Raw genomic sequence first — 19,308 nt, forward strand, 5'->3', positions numbered from 1 at the left:
ACACATTACTGCTGCTGATCTCCAATGATTGCTATTGATAACAAACTCCTCCTGCTGATCAGCAACAATTTCTGTTGCTCATAATGCCTACTACAGATCAAGCACAAATAATTGTCGCTCATCACAAATTCCAACAGATCACTAACATTTTCTCATCACTTACAACCGATGATTGCTATTCGTCACAAACTCCTGCTGCTGATCAGCAACAATTTCTGTTGTTCACAAATACCTACCACAGATCAAACACAATTAATTGTCTCTACTCATAAAATTCTCTTGCTGATCCATTACAAACTCCTGCTATTGATTATAAACTGCAATTGGTGATTACAAATTTATATTTTGGATAAAAAAATCCTTGGTTGCTGCTCATAAAATCTCATTGCTGATCCATCAGAAACACCTATTGCTAATCACAAACTGTTGCTGTTGATTGTATACTCTTGCTGCTGATCACTGACAAGCGCTGCTGCTCATTAACTCCTGATTTGGATCACCAATGAGTGCTGCTGCGCATAAACCCCTGATTTTGGTCACCAATGACTGCTGCTCTGAAAAAGTCCTGCTGCTAATCACCAATGATTCCTGCTACTAACAAACAACTTTTTCTGCTTGTAAACTTCAATGTCTTTTTCTGTGATTTTGTAAGCAGCTGTGCTGCATATTTATTACGGTAGACTTATAGGGTTTTGATGTTTTGTGGTTTTGCAGTCACTTCTTATCTTATCTTATCTTATTTTTATTTTTATAATCAGGCGTGGAAAAAAATGTCAGGCATTTTTTAATATAGGAGGGGACAGAACTCATACCATATTTGTGTTGTATGTGATTTGCTTTTGGTACATGTTTACATTGATTGAGGCAGTGGATGCCAAAACATGCAACTATGTTTTGAAGCAATCAAAGATGAAATTCTTGCCAATTGCAAAAGGTTTATACCCTCCTATATTGGTGGACCTGATTCATAGGAAATTCAAGTAATGTTGATAAACAAATGCAAATTCCTGCATATTGTTTATGAGAGAAACTACACTAAATAGAATGCAAAAATTTAATCATGAAAAATAATGGAAAACACATATACAAGATGACACTAGATATACCTTGGGAAAATTGTTTGGAAAAAATTCAACATTCAAAGCACTGCACAACTCAATGTATCATCTCAACTATAGGATTACTGTACATTCATAGAGCTCTCCATGCAGGACATCTTTTGTAGGAGTGAAATATCTAGTTGCACTCCTAATGAGATCAATCCAAGACCAAATATGAACCGTGAATCCACAGAACCCGTACCTGCAGCTGCACCTGTGCCAAGACTGGTAACTTAGTATAATAATATCTACAAGCCTATAAATCTGACAGAAATAGAATGCGTAAACAAATTGTCTTTCGTAACAAATAGTTATAATAAGCAAGAATTCTTTGCTGGTATTTTTTCAATGAGCCTGCTGATTATATAATTTTACATGAAAGATAGGTGATTCCAGGTTGTTGAAATAATATTATTTATTGCTTTTTATATATCAGAAAAGCGTTTTATATGGAATGGCTGATAAGCTTAAGGATTTGTTTCATTGATCGTATCTTGTCAACAACAATGCATTGTTTGCAGATGAATAATGAGGTGAAAATCTTGCAATCAATAGTTGAACCTGAATTACATGGGGACATGGGTGAATGTAAATCAACTGGTGTTGAAGGGAATTGCAAACTAAAAGGAAAATTCCTTAATATAGAGGAGCGTCTTGATAATGTTTCTGATGGAGTTACAACAGGGTCACCACAGACTGCAAAATGCTCCATAGACCAGTTACGAATGTAAGCTTCTGTTTCTTCATGTTGTCATTACTGAAAGGCTTACCAAATAACAATCAGATATTAATTTTGTGTAATATGGCGTCACTGTATTTCTATCATGTCCTTGGCTGTATGAATGCATTTAATAAGTTAACTGGATGGAAAGGATCATTAAGGTGCCAATGGCTTTTTTTAGTGAGTACATTTAAGAATTTAATGCTGTCATTAACTTCTTGTCATGTGGCCATTTCATATCTATGCCATCCTTGTATCTCTTCAACAATCCTAACTATGGCATGGAGTTGAGGACAAACTCTATAAAATGCTCTATGAAGAGTTTGGTTGCTCCTTGTGAAAAGTGAATGCCATTGCCATGCCTTTTGTTTGATCATTGAACAAAGCGAATCTGAAGAAAAGTTATATTAAACAAGCTTCTTTGTCATCACTGTGCTTTCTGACTGTCATAATCGCATCCTTAATATTGAATATGGTGAAAAGGGATACAACATTCAACTTGACCAAAACAATGCTCTAAACAGTCACTCAATAAAATTGATAGAAGGAGAAGATTCAAAAATAAAAAGAGATTTGTACACAAAATGTTTGAGATTCTTTGTGAAGGAAACCACAATTTTGTTGTTTATAGGATTGAATGTGTCTAATAATTGCTCTTAAATGAACACCCTGCTTGTAGATGTTAGGATTCCCATATGTCCTTGGAATGACTTTTTCAGTTGACATCAATTCATTTTATACATCCTCCTTAAAATGATAAACTTTTGACAACTTTGGACACCTTTTCCAAGATTGGATTATTTTCTGATTTTTTGTTGCTACTAACCCATTGATCTATGCACGAGGCTGGTATGGTGGTTCTGATACATCGTTTTTCCAACATTTTCAGTCTTTGTGGGAAATTCCCTCCCTTTGAATCAAAAAGCTTTGTAAGTTGCCGGGTACTCTAAATATTGCACATGTATACAATAGCTAACAATTTAAATTATTTGATAAACTATGATTCACAAGAGTATCTTTGAATTTGCCCCTAGATAACTACCAAATCATGTTGCCTTTTCTAATGCCATACTAAAGATTTTGCAATTAAATGTAGGTAACTAAAATGATTGTTTTATTGAATATGGTAAGATTCACCCATGTTTTTGGGCCCAGGTGCCCTATTGTCTAATATATATAGAAATAGAATAAACCTTTGAGCTAGGGCAACACTACACAATATCTCCAAGAGATCCTAAACAATACCATAATTTTGACATATCCTTCAACAATATTCTTGTTCTTTATATAGACCTTCTCTTAATAACATAATTGAGGGGTAAAGCTAACTTCATGTAGGCGTGCTCATTACTAATATAATTATTAAGCAATATAACTAACTTAAGGGATACACACAACATGTCAGCATATCCATCAATCTAAATACATTATAATTTCATATCACTAGATACATAAAACACCATCACTCCTTGACATGTTTCGTCTCAGAAGCATGGGGAAATAATAAGACTGCTGCCATAGATTGCAAACATGATGCCATGGCCTATCATCCAACCATCCATAAATGATATGCACAGTAGTTCAATCTTGATGGCACCTAGATGCCATTTTCGATCCACATTTCATTGCATGCATCTAATTTCACTCTTTGCCTTAGGCCCTCTTTTTATTCCTTTAACAGTCATTACTTGTATGATGCCAATGATTGCTGTAACTGCTCATCTGATCTTGGCATCAAAAGGCAAGAATAATGTTCCTTTTTTTTTCCTTCATTTGGGAGGTTTGTTTGCAAAGCATGCGTCTCACTATTGCAATTTTATTTTCCAAGTTTGGAGGGCCATTGAAGGACACCCTTATGAAGCTACAATGCCAAATTTGAGTTCATTTGTGCCATTTTTAAAGAGTCATTGCGAAATTAAGGTTTTCACAAAATTTGCTCTCAAGGCTGCAAAACAATGAATTTTTTGGTGTTTTTTTCATTGAGCTGAGGTCTATACTCAAGAAAGTTATAGTAAAAATTTCAAGTTATTTTGATTTGTTTTGAGGAAGTTATTGTGAAAACAATTTTTAGTGTCATCATGGTGGGGTCTTGTAAAGAAGTTATCAATGTAACACTCAAACAACTAGAGTATTTCAAGAGTTATATAGATCAAGGGACATCATATGGGATGGAGTAGCTTCTTCCTTAAGGAGTATTGTATGGTGATACCCTACCCAAAGGGTATCTTCTATGCATGTATATATTCTATATTACAACATGATCTTTGCATCCATAAGGTAGGAAAAGATGATTTTTGTTTTGATTTAGGAGATCAGTTCTGGAGGACATATTTTTTCAATCTTGCATTGAGCAAGGACACATTCAAGAAGCTATAGTCTAGATTTGAGGTCATTTGGACAATTTTTTAAAAAGTTTTTGCAAAATTAGGGTTTTCACAAAATACTCTCCCTAGGTTGCAAAACATCAACCATTCAAGGATATTTTCGCAACAAGGTAAGTTTTTTTTCAAATTTTTTCTTCCATTTTTGTTTTACAAATGTGAAACAAACTCTTTGCTTTGTTTTCTAAGTTCTTTTCATTTTTATAAGAAGAGAGCTAGGTTTTATATCTCTATTTTGTGTTATTAATTTTTAGGTTTGTTTTGAATGTGTTTATAAATTTTTTTGCCTTAGGAGTCGCAATGGCATCTGGTTCTAGCTCCATAGCTTGATCTAAATTCAAAACAGATCTAAGTTCTCGAGTATTGAAGTATGTGGATATGATACAACTGGTTTGAGGTGGTGGGGGTTACATTTGGATTTGTTAGGGATGTAATGTTAGATATTCTTGTTCATATGGTGAAGTGAAAGACCATTTGTGTGGAATATTTGGGCAAGACATCAAAACTTGTTTTGGAAATGGTGGTGTACTTGTGCCAATGGAGAAAGTGATATGATATATCACGGAGAAATAAAAAGAAGATGAACTAGTAGGCAAGAAATCAAATCATCCCTTAATAGAAAAAGATGAAAGGGAATAAAGCCCACAATGCCCCATCTAATCCCAATGTTGTGGTAGAAAGCCACCCATTTTTGATTACTCTTTGAGAGTGAAGAACCCACACAAGGAAAAGATGTAAAGGATCTTTGGAAATTGTGTTTCAAAATGAGAGTTGAGAAATTGCTGATCTAAACATAGCAAGATTTATTTATGAAAGCAGATTGGCTTTCAATGTTGTCCGCTTACAATATTGGCAAGAGATGGTGGAAAAAATTAATGATGCTCCAAAAGGGTAAGGGCTTGGGTTATGAGAAGGTGAATGGCACCTTGTTGGAAAAAAAGGTCAAGCTCATAGAAGATTCATTAAATCGCATAAGGGATTCATGGGTTGAGATATGTGTGTCCATTATTTTCGATGGGTGGAAAGATTAAAGAATCAACCTTTGATCATTTTCATATTGGTGTTTCCTAAAGGGCCAATGTTTTCGAGAGCCATGGATTGTGAGAGTTAGGTGAAAGATAGCCAAGTTATTGCTGATATTCTCTTTGTAGCCATTGAGGAAGTGGGACCTCATAACGTTGTTCAAGTCATAACAAATAATGTAAAGAATTATAGAGTTGCTGCGTTGTTGGTTGAGAAATAGCAGCAAAAATCTTTTGGGGAAAATATTGGCAAAACAAATGTACAAGATTTTTTGAAAAAATCAGGAAATATTCGGTAAACAATTAGATCATTTAAAAATCATAAAACTCTAAAATATTTAAAAAGTTCAAAAAATAATTTAAATAGTTAAATTTGTTAATAAAATAAAAGAATACCATATTTCCTAAATTTAATTTAAATATTTAATGAACAGTTGGGGATAAAGTCACGCGGGCGGGAGGTGCAGTGGGCCGAGCTAGGGCACTGATGCCCTAGCTTGTGATCGAGCGTGCGTGCAGGGTGACGGGGGTGCGCAGTGGAGGTCTGCGCAGAGCGGGGAGTAGCCGAGGGAGCAGGGGAGTCGTGCGGTGGGCTGCGAGAGTGTGCAGGCTGCGCGGCTTGGGAGATTTTTCAAGCAGGTTGAGGGTTTCTAGTGGGGCTGGGGCCTCGGTTGGATCTCCATCCCGGGGGTACTTGGGAGGGGTGGAGTTTTGGGTGTCGTTCATTCCAGCGGGCCCCTTTGGGGTGTGGGTTCCCCCCTTCTTGAGATCTAATGACGAGTATTGGCGGTGAGGCCTCGAAGGTACCGCTCGCCATGGATTTTTGTGCTGCGGTGGGCTCAAAATCCCCATCCCAGAGCATGAAGACTTTTAACAATAACCTTTTCTCCTCAGATTCGGGGTCTGGTAGTGCCGGTAGCTCTCGCATTTTGAAAGTTAATGGTTGCTTGGAGAGATGCAGTGAGAGGCCGAGGCTGGTTATTCCTCCAGAGATGATAGCCGAAGATGTTGAGTACTTTTCAAAACACTCGCTATATTGCAAGTTTTTGGGAATGAGGGTTTCCTTGTAGTTTTTGGAAAACTGGGTGTAAAGGACTTGGGCTCCGGAAGGGGAAATTGAGATTATGCTGTTGGCAAACAACTACTTTATGGTTACTTTCAACTGCATGGAGGATCGCAATAGGGTTTTTGAAGGAGGCCTGTATTTTTACAACCAGGTGGGGTTGTTCATCAAACCTTGGCATGGGGGGTTTAACCCTTCGGAGGAGCTCCCAAATAGGGTTCCAGTATGGGTTCGTTTACCACGCTTTCTAGTGGAATGTTGCCGGGAGGATGTGCTCCGGATGCTTGCTGCTCTGCTTGGGAAGCCAGTGGGATCTTCAACACAAACCTTGGGGAGAAAGGTAATGACCTTCGCGCGTATCTGTGTTGAAATTGATCTTAGTAAACCTATACCAGATGCTATAGATATGTGTGTGGGGTCTTATTCATGGGTTCAACAGTTAGATTATGAGACTTTACCATTTCGGTGTCGTTTGTGTCATGAGTATGGGCATTTACAGCGCAAGTGTCCTAGATATAAACCGGTGGAGTGCCAACCTCAGAGGCCGGCCCACAGCCTAGATGGGGCTGATAAAGGAAAAGCTGCTATGACGGTCGAGGGTGCGGGTGCTGATGGTTTTGTCTCAGTTAAGACAAAGAACATGAATCAAGGACAAAAGAGGCCCTTACAGGAGAGACAGGAGGAGGATCCCTTTAATAGATTCGAGGCCTTGGATGACCTTAGCCAGGAGGAGGTGAACACGGGATTTACCCCTTTGGACCAAGAAGCTACAAGAGGGGCTCCAGAAGGAGTGATTGAGGACCCTTCCCTGGCTCTGCAAGTGGTTGGAAGCCAGCATATGGAGATGGATCAGCTAGTAGGGGTTCAGTTGGGAGTCACTTCTGGTTTGGAGGTGAATTTGGTTGGGGGGAGGGTTCTTCAATAGCTCTGAAATTGGATCCGGCTTGGGGTAAAAGTAATAAGCCCTCCGCTCACCTGGGTCTTCATCAGAAAGATATTAGGAAAAGTGCTTCGAAGAAGATCTCAAAGGTTGACAGAAAGAAGGATTTGGAGAAGATCAAACTGATGGGAGAGAATTTGGTTGAGTCAGGGTCAGTAAAGACTCTGGATTCTCACTTTTCCAATCCTCCAAAATGATTGTGCTTTCATGGAATGTGAGGGGCCTGAACAGTGGCCCTAGACAAAAAGCTGTTCGGGATTTGATTAGGAATCATTCACCCGATGTCCTATTCTTGCAAGAAACTAAACTCTCGGTGGAGAGTATGATGGGTCTGGTGCCGAAGCTATGGGGACGAGGCGAGTGTCAGTGTATTGGGGCAGCAGGTTCCTCTGGTGGGGTGGCCTGTCCTTGGAACCCTTTAAGGTTTTGCCATGTCTGGTGGGTTGCTTCCAGATCCTCGTTATCTGGGATTGTCTTTAGTCTTGAGACTGGAGAATTCATCTTGTTTTCTAACATCTATGCCCCTATTGATCTTCAGGGTAAGTAGAACTTATGGTCTCATATTTCTTGTATGCGAAGGCTGGTCCCTTTTCATCCTTGGATTATGGCAGGAGATTTCAATGCCATCCTTGAGTTGAGCAAGAAGAAGGGGGGTGTTATGCGTTTGGAACCTTCTTCTATCCTTTTTCAGGATAGTATATCTTCGTTGCATCCTGTTGAGATCAAGCCTGGTAATGGTTTGTTCACTTGGAACAATAGGAGGGTGGGGAGTATTGGATTGCGGAGAGGCTGGACCGTTTTCTGGTTTCTAGTTTTTGGATTGGAGGGGGGTGGACCACAAGTTCTGAGATTCTTGAATGGAGAGGGTTAGACCACTGGCCCATCAAGCTGATTTCCTCCTTGGCTCGGGTCGCTCGCTCTCCTTCATTCAAATTCCAACTTATGTGGCTATGGGATCCTGCTTTGCAGGCTCTTGTAGCGGAGTGGTCGAGGAAAGGGAGGCCGGCCTTTGGCATTGCTATGTACACTTTTGCCAAGCAACTGCAATTTGTTAAGTTTCAGCTTAAGCGGTGGAACCGTCAGGGTTTCAGGAACATTTTTGAGGCCAAGAAAGCTGCTCAAATTGTGTTGAATGGCATCACCAGTGAAATTAGAGAGCATGGTTTGTCTGAGGCCTTGCTTAGGGAGGAAGACAGGGCTGTCAAGGTTGTAGAGGAGTGGGAGCTTAGGGAAGAAATATACTGGAAACAAAGAGCTCGTATTGATTGGCTTCAGGCGGGGGATAAGAACACTGCTTTCTTCTTCAACTCAGTGAAAGCAAGAAGACATGGAAATTCCATCCCTGTTCTGGTCAATGATAGAGGTGAACGGTGTTTATTCTTGCATGAGATCTCTAGGGAGTCATTACAGTATTTCCGGTCCCTCTTCAGTGAAGACTCTCAAGGGGAATCGGTGGAGGAGAATTAGGTTATTGCTTGCATTCCTTCTCTTGTCACCAGGGAGATGAATGAGCAACTTTTGGGTCCTATTTTGCTCGAAGAGCTTGAGAGGATTGTTTTTCACGAGGAAAGGAAAAGCCCTCGGATCGGATGGGTTCCCGATTGAATTCTTTCAAGAGTTTTGGGATATCATCAAACAGGACTTACTGGAAGTAGTCCAGGAGTCTCAAAAGAATAAGCAGATGCTTCGAGCTTTGAATGCGACCTTCATTGCTCTAATCCCCAAGTGTGATGGGGCCGACAGGTTAGGCCAGTTCTGCCCTATCTCTCTTTGCAATGTGATTTATAAGATCATCTCTAAGCTGATAGCAGATAGGTTGAAGAAGTGTCTGGGGGATGTCATTTTTGAGGAGCAGAGTGGGTTTGTGGAAGGACGCCAAATTTTGGATGGTGTGGTCATTGCTACGGAGACCATTCATTTTATGGCAACATCCAAGGAAAAAGTTATGTTTATCAAGCTGGATATGGCTAAGGCTTACGATAGAGTTCGATGGTCCTTCCTCCAGAAGATCCTCAGGGCTTTTGGCTTTGCTGATGAATGGATCCAATGGGTTATGAGTTGTGTTACGTCTACTTCCTTTTCTGTGCTAATTAATGGAGATCATACTGAGTTGTTTGGTGCTTCTAGGGGTCTTCGCCAGGGGAACCCCCTCTCCCCTTATTTATTTATTCTTCTGGCTAAGGGTTTGGGGAGGCTGATCAAGTATAATGTGGGTCTGGGTATTATTCAGGGCTGGAGTTGGGATAGTGATTTTCAGCCGCAGTCTCATTTGCAGTTTGTTGATGACACGATCCTTATGGGACTTGCTCGGGTTAGAGAAGCTACTAATCTGCGTAAGATCTTGGATGTTTATTGATTTGGTGCTTCTAGGGGTCTTTGCCAGGGGGACCCCCTCTCCTCTTATTTATTTATTCTTCTGGCTAAGGGTTTGGGGAGGCTGATCAAGTATAATGTGGGTCTGGGTATTATTCAGGGCTGGAGTTGGGATAGTGATTTTCAGCCGCAGTCTCATTTGCAGTTTGTTGATGACACGATCCTTATGGGACTTGCTCGGGTTAGAGAAGCTACTAATCTGCGTAAGATCTTGGATGTTTATCTTGCGGCTTCAAGCCAGATGATCAATGAGGATAAATCTTCTATCCTCTTTTTCAACACTCCTGGAACTATTCAAAGGAGGATTGCTCTTATCTTAAGATTCCAAGTTGGCTTTCTGCCCTTGACCTACTTGGGTATCCCTATTTCTTCTGGGAACCCTCCTAGGGAGTCATGGGAGGGTATCTTGGATAAAATTCGCATGAAGGTTACACACTGGACTCACAGGTGGTTATCCTTTGCTGGGAGTGTTCAACTGATTCAGTCGGTGGTTCGGGCTCTTCCAATTTATCGTTGTATGCTTCAGGTGGCTCCAAAGTGGTTCTTGAAGGGGTTGGACTCCTTGGCCAGACAATTCTTATGGGTAGGCAATCTGTCCTCTTCGAAATGGAGTCTTGTCAATTGGGACTTGGTGTGTAGCCCGAAGCAGTCGGGGGGGCTTGGCTTAAGGCAGTCTATTTTATTTGGGGAAGCTCTGGCGGCTAAACTATACTGGAGGTGATGTGTTGAGCAGGATTGAAGCTGGGCTAGGATTTTGGCCATCAAATATATGCAGAGGATCCCAATGGAGGAAATCCCTAGATATCTGCTTGAGGGAAAAGGTTCAACGATTTGGTATACTCTCAAGAGGGGGGCTTCTCTCATTAAGGCAGGTCTCTTTTGGATTTGCAGGAGGGGGGAAGAGGTCCTTTTTTGGAACGATTCTTGGGATGGATACCCTCCCATCCTTGACCAGTTTCCTAACCTTGGGAATCTGTGCAAGAGGTTTCTGGAGGTAGGGTGGTCAAGGGTGGTCAAGGGTGAGTGACTTCAAGGTTGTTTATAGGTGCGGGCAGCTGGATTTGGAGCGGTGGAAGGCTCCTAATGAGTGGACGGTTGCTGGGATGGAGGAAGAGTGTGCAGAGTTACATGGCATTCTGGCGAGTAGACACTATAGTTCCCTCAAGGGTAGGGATGGACTTGCTTGGTATCCAAATCTTAAGGGCGTCTTTACTGTGGCTAGTGGTTACTGGGAACTGTTGAACCGAAGATTGGAGGGAAGAGAGGTGCACTGGTGGAAACAGGTGTGGAATAATTTTTCTTGGCCGAAGTGTAACTGCTTTGCTTGGACTTTGGCTTTGAATAGATGCTTAACGTGGGACAACATCCGCAAGTGGGGATTCTTGGGGTCCTCTATTTGTGTTTTGTGTGGTAATGGGGAAGAAGATTCCTCACACCTGTTCTTTAGATGTCCCTTCTCTATGCTTATTTGGCACTATTGGTGGGGGGTGTGGAAGCACCCTTGTGTTCACGCGGATTCTCTGGTGGAATTCTGGAGCAGTTTGGGCAGACCTCCTATCTTGTCCTCCTTCCTCCAGATTGTTTGGTATATTTGGCCCATTTTCATTCTGTGGTAGATCTGGCTCGAGAGGAACAGGAGGATCTTTCGTGAGGTTAGATTGGTTGTTCAGCAAGTGTGGAATAGAATCATTGTTATGATTTGGGAGACGGTGGAAGCTAAATGTGAGGTGAACTTTCCTCTGGGTAGAGAGGAGGCGAAGATTTTGAGTAGGTTGGGTTTGCAGGAGTTGTCTCCCGCCTCAGCTTGTGTCAGAAGAGGTAGATGTGCTATGAAGAAGGTTCAAGGGTGGGAAGGTGGTTACCTCCTCAGGATGAGTTTATCAAGATTAACACTGATGGCTCCTCTAGGGGTAACCTAGGCCCTGCTGGAGTTGGTGGGGTTGGTAGGAATAGTTTGGGGGAGGTGGTTTTCCTCTTTTCGGTGCATAAAGGATGGCAGTCTAATAATTCTATGGAGGGATTTGCGATTCTCTATGCCCTTGAGCGTGCTTGGGAGCCGGGTCAAAGGAAGGTTATTTGCGAATCGGATTCTCAAATTGTTGTTAACTTGTTGACTGAGCAGAAGGTGTGTGGGATTCAGTGGCAGTTGGCAGGGATTGTTCAACAGATTCTTCAAATTAGTTCTTTAATGGAGTAGGTGTCTTTCATCCACATTTCTCGTGAATGGAATAGAGTAGCTGATTGCCTAGCTAAGTGGGCCTCGAAACATGGTAGTGATTGGAAAGTTGAAAGTTGGGAGCATCTCTCCCTGGATTATTGTAAGGACCTGCAAAAGATTTTTGTTGAGGACATGGATAGATATGAAGTCGGCTGATCTGGGGCTGGTTTTGTGGTTCTCTTTGGGGCCTCGGGGCTCTGGTTCTCTTTGTAATTCGTGTCTGATTTTCAATAAAGTTTTTACCCCTTTATTCAATTTTAATTTAAATATTTGAATTTGTTAAATTATTAAAATCTATGTATCATAAAAAAAATTAATTTTTTTAAAAAAAGATTTTTTTTGAAATATTAGTAAATGTTTAAAATTTAATTTACAAGGACGGGGTGCTGCGATGATGGTCTACATCAGATGCCGCAGTGGCTAGGGCTTCCGTGCCTTAGTTGTTGTTCCTGTGCTAGTGTTGCGTGGGGTGGGGATCTTTTTTGGTGTGTTGGGCAATGTGGATAGGCACGAGTTTCCCTCCTTTGTGCCTGTGAATTGATTTTGCCAGTGGAAGTTTTTGCTTCGTTTTGTGTGGGTTCCTCTACAACATTGTGTATTTTGTAGGGGGTTTTGGGGTCTCGTTCCTCTTTGAGGCTTTGTTGTTTTTCGCTTTTTGGTGTTGCTCTGTTTTGTTTGGGGTTTGTGTGCTGGAAAGGTGGGAGTTGGATTCTTGTCTCTGTGGGGTTTGCATGGCTCAACATGGAGCTTCCTTGATTCTAGTGGTCTTTGAAGCAATGGATGTTTTAGATCCTCCTCATTTGCATGCAAGTTTATAGGATCACAGGGGCAAAATTTTTGGTGAAGGTGCTACTTCTTCAAAAGGAGTTCCTAAAATATAAAAGGTGAATGGGTGTTTGGAGAGATGCTAGGAGCGTCCTATCCTGGTGATTCAATAAAAAACAGTTTCGGAGGACATCTCATATTGGAGCAGTCATGCTTTTCATCTGGAAGTTCATGGGGCTTTGAATTTCTCTGCCCGTCCTCGTTTCTTGGGTGGGGCGGGTTTGGAGCCTTGAAGGGTACATGGAAATAATGTTGGTGGCCAACAATTTTTTTTCTTGTGTTTTTGTCATGCATGGTGGACAAAATAAAGCTTTTGAAGGAGGCCCATATTTCTATAATCAGGTTGGGCTCTTCGTCAAACCTTGGCATGTGGGTTTCAATTCTGCAGATGAGCTTCCCTCGAGAGTGTTTGTTTGGGTTTGTCTTCCAAGGCTCCCCCTTGAGTTCTAGAGAGGCGACATTCTCCACTCCATTGGTCTTCTACTTGGAAAACCCGTTGGCTCTGCTACTCAAACTCAAGACAAAATGGTAATTTCTTATGCTCACATCTATGTTGAAGTTGATTTATATAACAAGTTACCAGATTCTGTAGAAATATGTCTTGGATCTTCCTCTTGGATTCAACAATTGGATTATGAGACATTGCCTTTCAGATGCAGAATTTGTCATGAGTATGGACATTTTCAAACGAGATGCCCTAGATATAAGCCATCCTCTTCAACTTCTAATGTCCCTTCCAATTATGACCCTGAAGTGGATAAGGGGAAGGGTCGTTTATTTGATGGGGCTTCTAATAAGGAGGTCTTCATTCCTGTTAAACCCTGCAATAAGGGAAGGGGCCAAAAGAGAACTCTGATGGATAGATAGAATGATGGGAATTTTAATCGGTTTGAGGTTTTAGATGACTTGGTTTTGGAAGAGGGAATTCCAATTGAATTATCCTTGGGAGCTAAACTTTCGTGAGTGACATTGGAAGAGGATAAAGGGAATGAGAATCAAAACCTATTTATAGTGGAGCAGCAGGATGGGTAGATGGATACAGATTTACCTCCTAGGATTCCAGATGCATCTGAATCTATTGGGACTGTGGCTTTGAAAGATGATGCAGCTTTGACAGTTTCCACTCCCTCTACAGTTAAGGAGACCTTGGAATCAGGAAAGAGCAATAAGACTTCTTCAACTTTAGGACTACAACAAAAGCCCTTCAAAAAGGGGCCTTCGAAGAAACCTTCAAGGAGTGGAAGGAAGACCGACCAAGAGAAGGTGAAAATTATTGGGGATACATTGGTTGATTCTGGTTTAGTGAAACCCATTGATTAAATAAATAATAAATAAATAAATAAATAAAGAACTATTTAATTAATAGAGGAAGAGGGACCAATAAATTAAATAATTAGGGAAAAGAATAATTTAAATAAATAAAAATATTTATTTAAATAGGGAAAAGGCTAGAAGAGGATAAATGAATTAATTAAATAAATAAAAATCTATTTAATTAATAGAAGGCTTAGGATAAAATAATTAAATAACTAAAAATATTTATTTAATCATGAAAGGACAATTTTAGAGATCTATAGTTTGGTTTCATGAGAAGTCTGTTTGTTTACTAATGTTTATGCTCTTACTGATCTTTTGGGTAAATCTTAGCTCTGGGACCTGTTGTGACCTTTTTCACACATCACCCCATCGCAGATGGGGACCCCCCTGTTTTTGCTTTTTAGGGTTCTGTCCTAGCTTTGCAGTTTCATAAATCCATTTTCTTTGAGAGTTTTGAAGTCATCTCGAGCCAAATAGAGAAATCATGCTTAAAATCATGTTTGGACATTGTCAAAGTGCTTAGAAGGTCTGAAGGACGAGGATCGCAGTTGCTTTGGGTCAGTTCTGACATCTTTCTATTTTTAGGAATTTCTGCCTTTTTGCTTTTTTTTTCTAAAAATATAAAGTTTTGTTTTTGGCACTTTGGGCATATTTCGGGAAGCATCTTTTTTGGCTTGCTTATTGCTTTTTTTTCGCTTTTTGCTTTTTTCTGCTTTTTAGAAAGTAGAACCTGGGTTTTGTTCCTTAGGTCATTTGGTCAGTGCCCATGTCTTCAGATTGAATTTTTTTTGCCTCGTATAAAAAGCAGGGTTATGGTTTTTCTGTGTTTTTTTACGAGATTAGCGTTTTGATCCTCAAGCCATACCATTACTGCCTATGTTGTTAGAACTAAAAAATTTGGTATCTAGATGTAAAAAGCTACTAGAAGCCCTAATTAGGGTTTTGTTCCAAAAGATCACTCCTTAAGGCTTAGACCATATGACCAGTACCCATGTCCTTAGAATTGAAAAATTACGTCTTTAAGTGCAAAAAGCAAATTAAAACCGTAATTAGGGTTTTGTTCCAGATAGTCCAGGTAAAACATGGCAGGTTATAACAGCAGCATGTAAGATCAAAATTCATGGTATAAAGGACAAACTCGCCCAAGGAGAGGAATGGTAGACAAAGGTTGAAGTCTGCCTTGTCTAGAAGCATGGAAGATGGCACACCAATTTGGATGTCCAACCTCTTGTCAAGTCTGCCTAAGGCAAGAAGCAAAGTTGGCATGCCCATGGCAAACTCCTACCTTTAGTTAGCCAACTCATGGCAGAGGTTAATCAAACTCCTACCTTTGGTTAAGGTCAAGAAACAAAGATGGCAACCAAACTCTAAAGTTCGCCCTTGGCTAATGCACTCTCAAGTCCGCCCATGATAAAGTGGCAAGGGGTTGATAAAGTCCGCCTTGGATGAATAGCATGAAATGATCCAAGTCAACCCTTGTCTAAGGCAAGCACAAGCTAAAGTCCGCCTTGGATGAATGGCATGAGATGATCCAAGTCCGCGCTTGTTTAAGGCAAGTACAAGCTAAAGTCCGCCTTGGACAAAACATGGCACAAGGAAGATAAAGTTTGCCCTTGGATTGTCTAAGGAAGTACAAAGTCCGCCCTTGCTAGTGTGGAAAGGGATTGTCAAAGTCCACCCTCTAGGAGGAAGATTAAAGAAACATAAAATGGCTAGACACCTCCAAAGTCCGCCCTCTAGGAGGCAGATTAAAGAAACATAAAATGGCTAGACACCTCCAAAGACTGCCCTATACACATGATGAGATTAAGTTGGCAAAGAGGTCTCAAAGTCCCCCCTCTAGGAGAAAGACAAGAAACGAAATAAAGCATGGCACAAGGTCTTTCAAGTCCACCTAGGGAAGAGCAAGGCAAAAGTTGGAAAGAGATTTGTCCAAGTCCACCAAAAGGAAGATGGCATAAGGGGAGCCAAGTCTGCCTTGGCTTGTAAGCTATGAAGTCCTCCATCTAGAAAAGCAAACACAATTAGCATAAAGCAAGCGCAAGGAAAAGTTAACCAAATTTTGAAGTTGGCTAGAGATTCATGAAGTCCGCCCTCCACAAAGAAAGCTGGCAAACAAGATAAGAAGTCCGCCCAAGCCATAGAAACATGGCAAGACAAGTAAGAAGTGAGCCTAGCACGTAGGATGGATGGCAAAGCACATTCCAATTCTGCCCTTGGAAACACATGACAAAGCAAGACTTGGCATGAAGCTCCTCAAGTCCGCCCTCTAAGAGAAGGATAAAAGAAAAATAAAGTATGATCAAAACAAGATGGCAAAGCATCTTCAAACTCCGCCCCACCCAAGGATGGCACAAGAAAGTTAAAGTCCGCCATGTCTAAAGACTCTCCAAGTCCGCCAAGGTGGAGTATAAGATATATATGCTCAAGTTCGCTATGAAGGAGAGAAAAATGGATAAGAGGAATAACAATTTTGATAAGGAAGCAAGGTGAAAGTAAGTATGTCCAAGCGCACTTGAAGTCCGCCCTCTTCTCACATTTCTAGGAAACATTCAAATCCGCCCTTGGCTAGACACCTCCAAAGTCCGCCCATGATGGGATTAAGATAACAAGGCGAAATTAAAAGGGAAGAAAAAATAAAATTTTGCCAAAATAAACTGCCCAAACGCGTTGGAAGTTCACTCAAACACACAAATTGGCAAGACTTGACATTCTAAATTTGCCTAGGCATAAATGGAATATGTGAAGATACTTGAACAAGGCATGAAAAAATTCGGCCATGATTTGGACACAAAGACAATCAACTTGCCATAACGAAGAGAGAAAAATGGTTAAAGGAAATACAAATTTGAGAAAAATTGCACATGAAATCAAGGGTCATTAAACGAACATGTTGGAAAATAAATTTTTGACACAAATATTTTTAATATTTTCCAACACTAAAAATTGTTTTCAAAAGAAAAATAATTTCAACACTTGAAATATTTCCAAAAATTCAAGAAAATTCAATTTGAAAGAAAGTTCTAGAAGATTCCTTAGCTAAGGATGGAATTTTGAGAGAGAAATAAAACTTTCCATTTTGGAAAGATTTAAAACATAAAAACACAAAAAATAATAATAAAAAATTAAAAAAACAAAACAAAAAAAACACAAAGAAGAAGCTTCTAAGTTTAAAAACCTTAAACTCTATATATTTTCAACCAGTCACTTTCAAAATCATTATTCAGGTTGAGAATCTGGAGAGCAATTGAGAAGAAGTTTTCTCTCAAATTTTGTGAAAATTAATTTCTTGAAGAGAAATTTTGAAGAATTATAATTCTTCGTAGTGTTGGAAGTCAAGAAATTAAGTGCTTTTTTCTGATTTTCAGACAATTTTCAGAATTGAAGGTGAGTTTCAGTCACAAAGATCAATTTCTAAGACAAAAAATCTGAAATTGACTAATTTTTTCTATTATCCTGTCTTATTTCTCTCAAATTTTATGAAATTCTTGACTAAATTCTACAGTTTCAGTCTGCTTTTTCGCAGAAATTTACCCTTTAACAGGCTGAAAGTGAAAATTCCAATAAAAAGGATAAAAAATCGGAATTAAAACCTTAGAAATAATATTGAATTTTCACGCGTTTCACAGGTTAATGACCACCAAAGGAGCACCTTCCAGAAAATCACCAATGAAGTTTGCCAGTAAAGGAGTACAACCAGAATTCAAGATTAAATCAAAATGGAAAAATGTCACAAACATTGACTTTGGACATGTGGACATTGAAGAATTCAAAAAGAGAATGTACGGGCATGATGGACACCTACCGACACCCATTGCTTGCTGGATGATGAGGAATGGCATCATCCAAGCGACTGGATTTCCTCCGATTAAACAATGTGCTGAGCTGATGGTTGAGTGTGCTATTCACTACAATGCACAATCAAGAGAGATCGTTGCACTTGATGGAAGAGTTTTAGCTAATCTTTTAGAGTTAGCCATTCAATAGACGTTTGGAATTCCAAACTACAATAAAACCTCCTACAAAACCAAAGAAGATACCAAGAGGATCTATGATAACCAATCTGAATTTTGTGCAGCAAATATTAACAAGTCATGGTTGGAAAAGAAAATACCCCAAGGGAAAGTACCAAAGATTCTATTGCACCCATACTTCAAAGACGAATATGGCGATATCATCCTGCTACTGAATGGAGTAATGGGAAGCTCTCAGGTTGTGCCATTTGAGACGTGGATGTACTACTTAATAGATGAAATTACCTCGGGAATCAAGATGTTCAATTGGTCCCTCATAATCGGAAACAATCTTCATGAACAGTTGATAAATTTGGAGAAGACAATAATTTTACATGAGCTTCTACATTATCTACTCATTGGCCAGAAATTTTAGATATTCCGAACTGATTTGCAAAGGCGTAGTTGGTAATGGAGAAAATGAATTCAAGTCTTATGACTGTTACTCGCAGCTACAACTCAAGGAGAAGAGCCATTTCAAGCGAGTCGATGATGCATTCTTGATGTATATCACAAGGACATTACAAGGAGGAACTCACCAAAGCTTATCTCTTGAAGCCAAAAGTTTAATCAGCAAGTATGGATCCTGGTTTATCCGGTTTCCAAAATTTACATACATAAGAGTTCAAGGTTTTGACGGTTATCCTTACCGACTTCCAACCAACAGGATGATTCTACTTGAAGTTCTCAGACAATTGGAAACATATCAGAGCTTCAAAAGAATAAGACAAAAGGCAACAATTACCTTTCCATTCTTTATTGGAAATATTCAAGTGTCTTGTCCGACGACACAAGTAGCTGAAAGTGCCAGGCTAGAAATGTAGTGGTATCCCTTTACATTCTACCAATCCTGAGCTAATTAGGATCCTTACAACAATATTGGATCAATAAATGGAGAAAGGTTCAAACATAGAGTGGACATAGAGGATTATTGGGCAAATGTTGCAGATGAATTTGACATCACGAAAAGAGTATGGTCCAGATTGCCAGTAAGTTTGATTAGAATGAGCCCGGGTCCAGTGCTGAACCTGGTAGCTCTCATACCATATGTAACATACATAAAATCTCAAACATTTAAACAACTAGTTTATGAAAATTAAATAACAAAAAGAAAGTAACAGCTAGTTTATCATATGCATCTTTTACAACAATTTTTTTTTTACAGTGCAGGAAGAAAAATATTCTTCATTGAACAAATTAAACACTAGTTCTTTGGAAACATGAACAAAAAATACGTTCGCAACTAAATCCTATATAAAGAAATAGATGAAGGGTTTAGAATGTACTTTTCAATAATTTTCTGGTAGACTTGCTCATCTTTAAATTCTTTCGAAA

At 39.8% G+C, this 19,308-nt stretch overlaps 1 protein-coding gene across 2 annotated transcripts in view; it reads left to right on the plus strand.

Annotated features, from left to right (window-relative positions):
* Nucleotides 1-19,308, plus strand: part of LOC131071625 (origin of replication complex subunit 3) — a 220,377-nt gene that overhangs the window by 77,751 nt on the left and 123,318 nt on the right. For both annotated transcript variants that reach the window (XM_058007552.2, XM_058007553.2), the window contains exon 12: nt 1,622-1,827. In XM_058007552.2, the coding sequence (XP_057863535.1) occupies nt 1,622-1,827 (206 nt within the window). The remainder of the gene's footprint in view (nt 1-1,621; nt 1,828-19,308) is intronic.

This window comes from Cryptomeria japonica, chromosome 11 (assembly GCF_030272615.1).
Source record: "Cryptomeria japonica chromosome 11, Sugi_1.0, whole genome shotgun sequence".
NCBI lineage: Eukaryota > Viridiplantae > Streptophyta > Pinopsida > Cupressales > Cupressaceae > Cryptomeria > Cryptomeria japonica.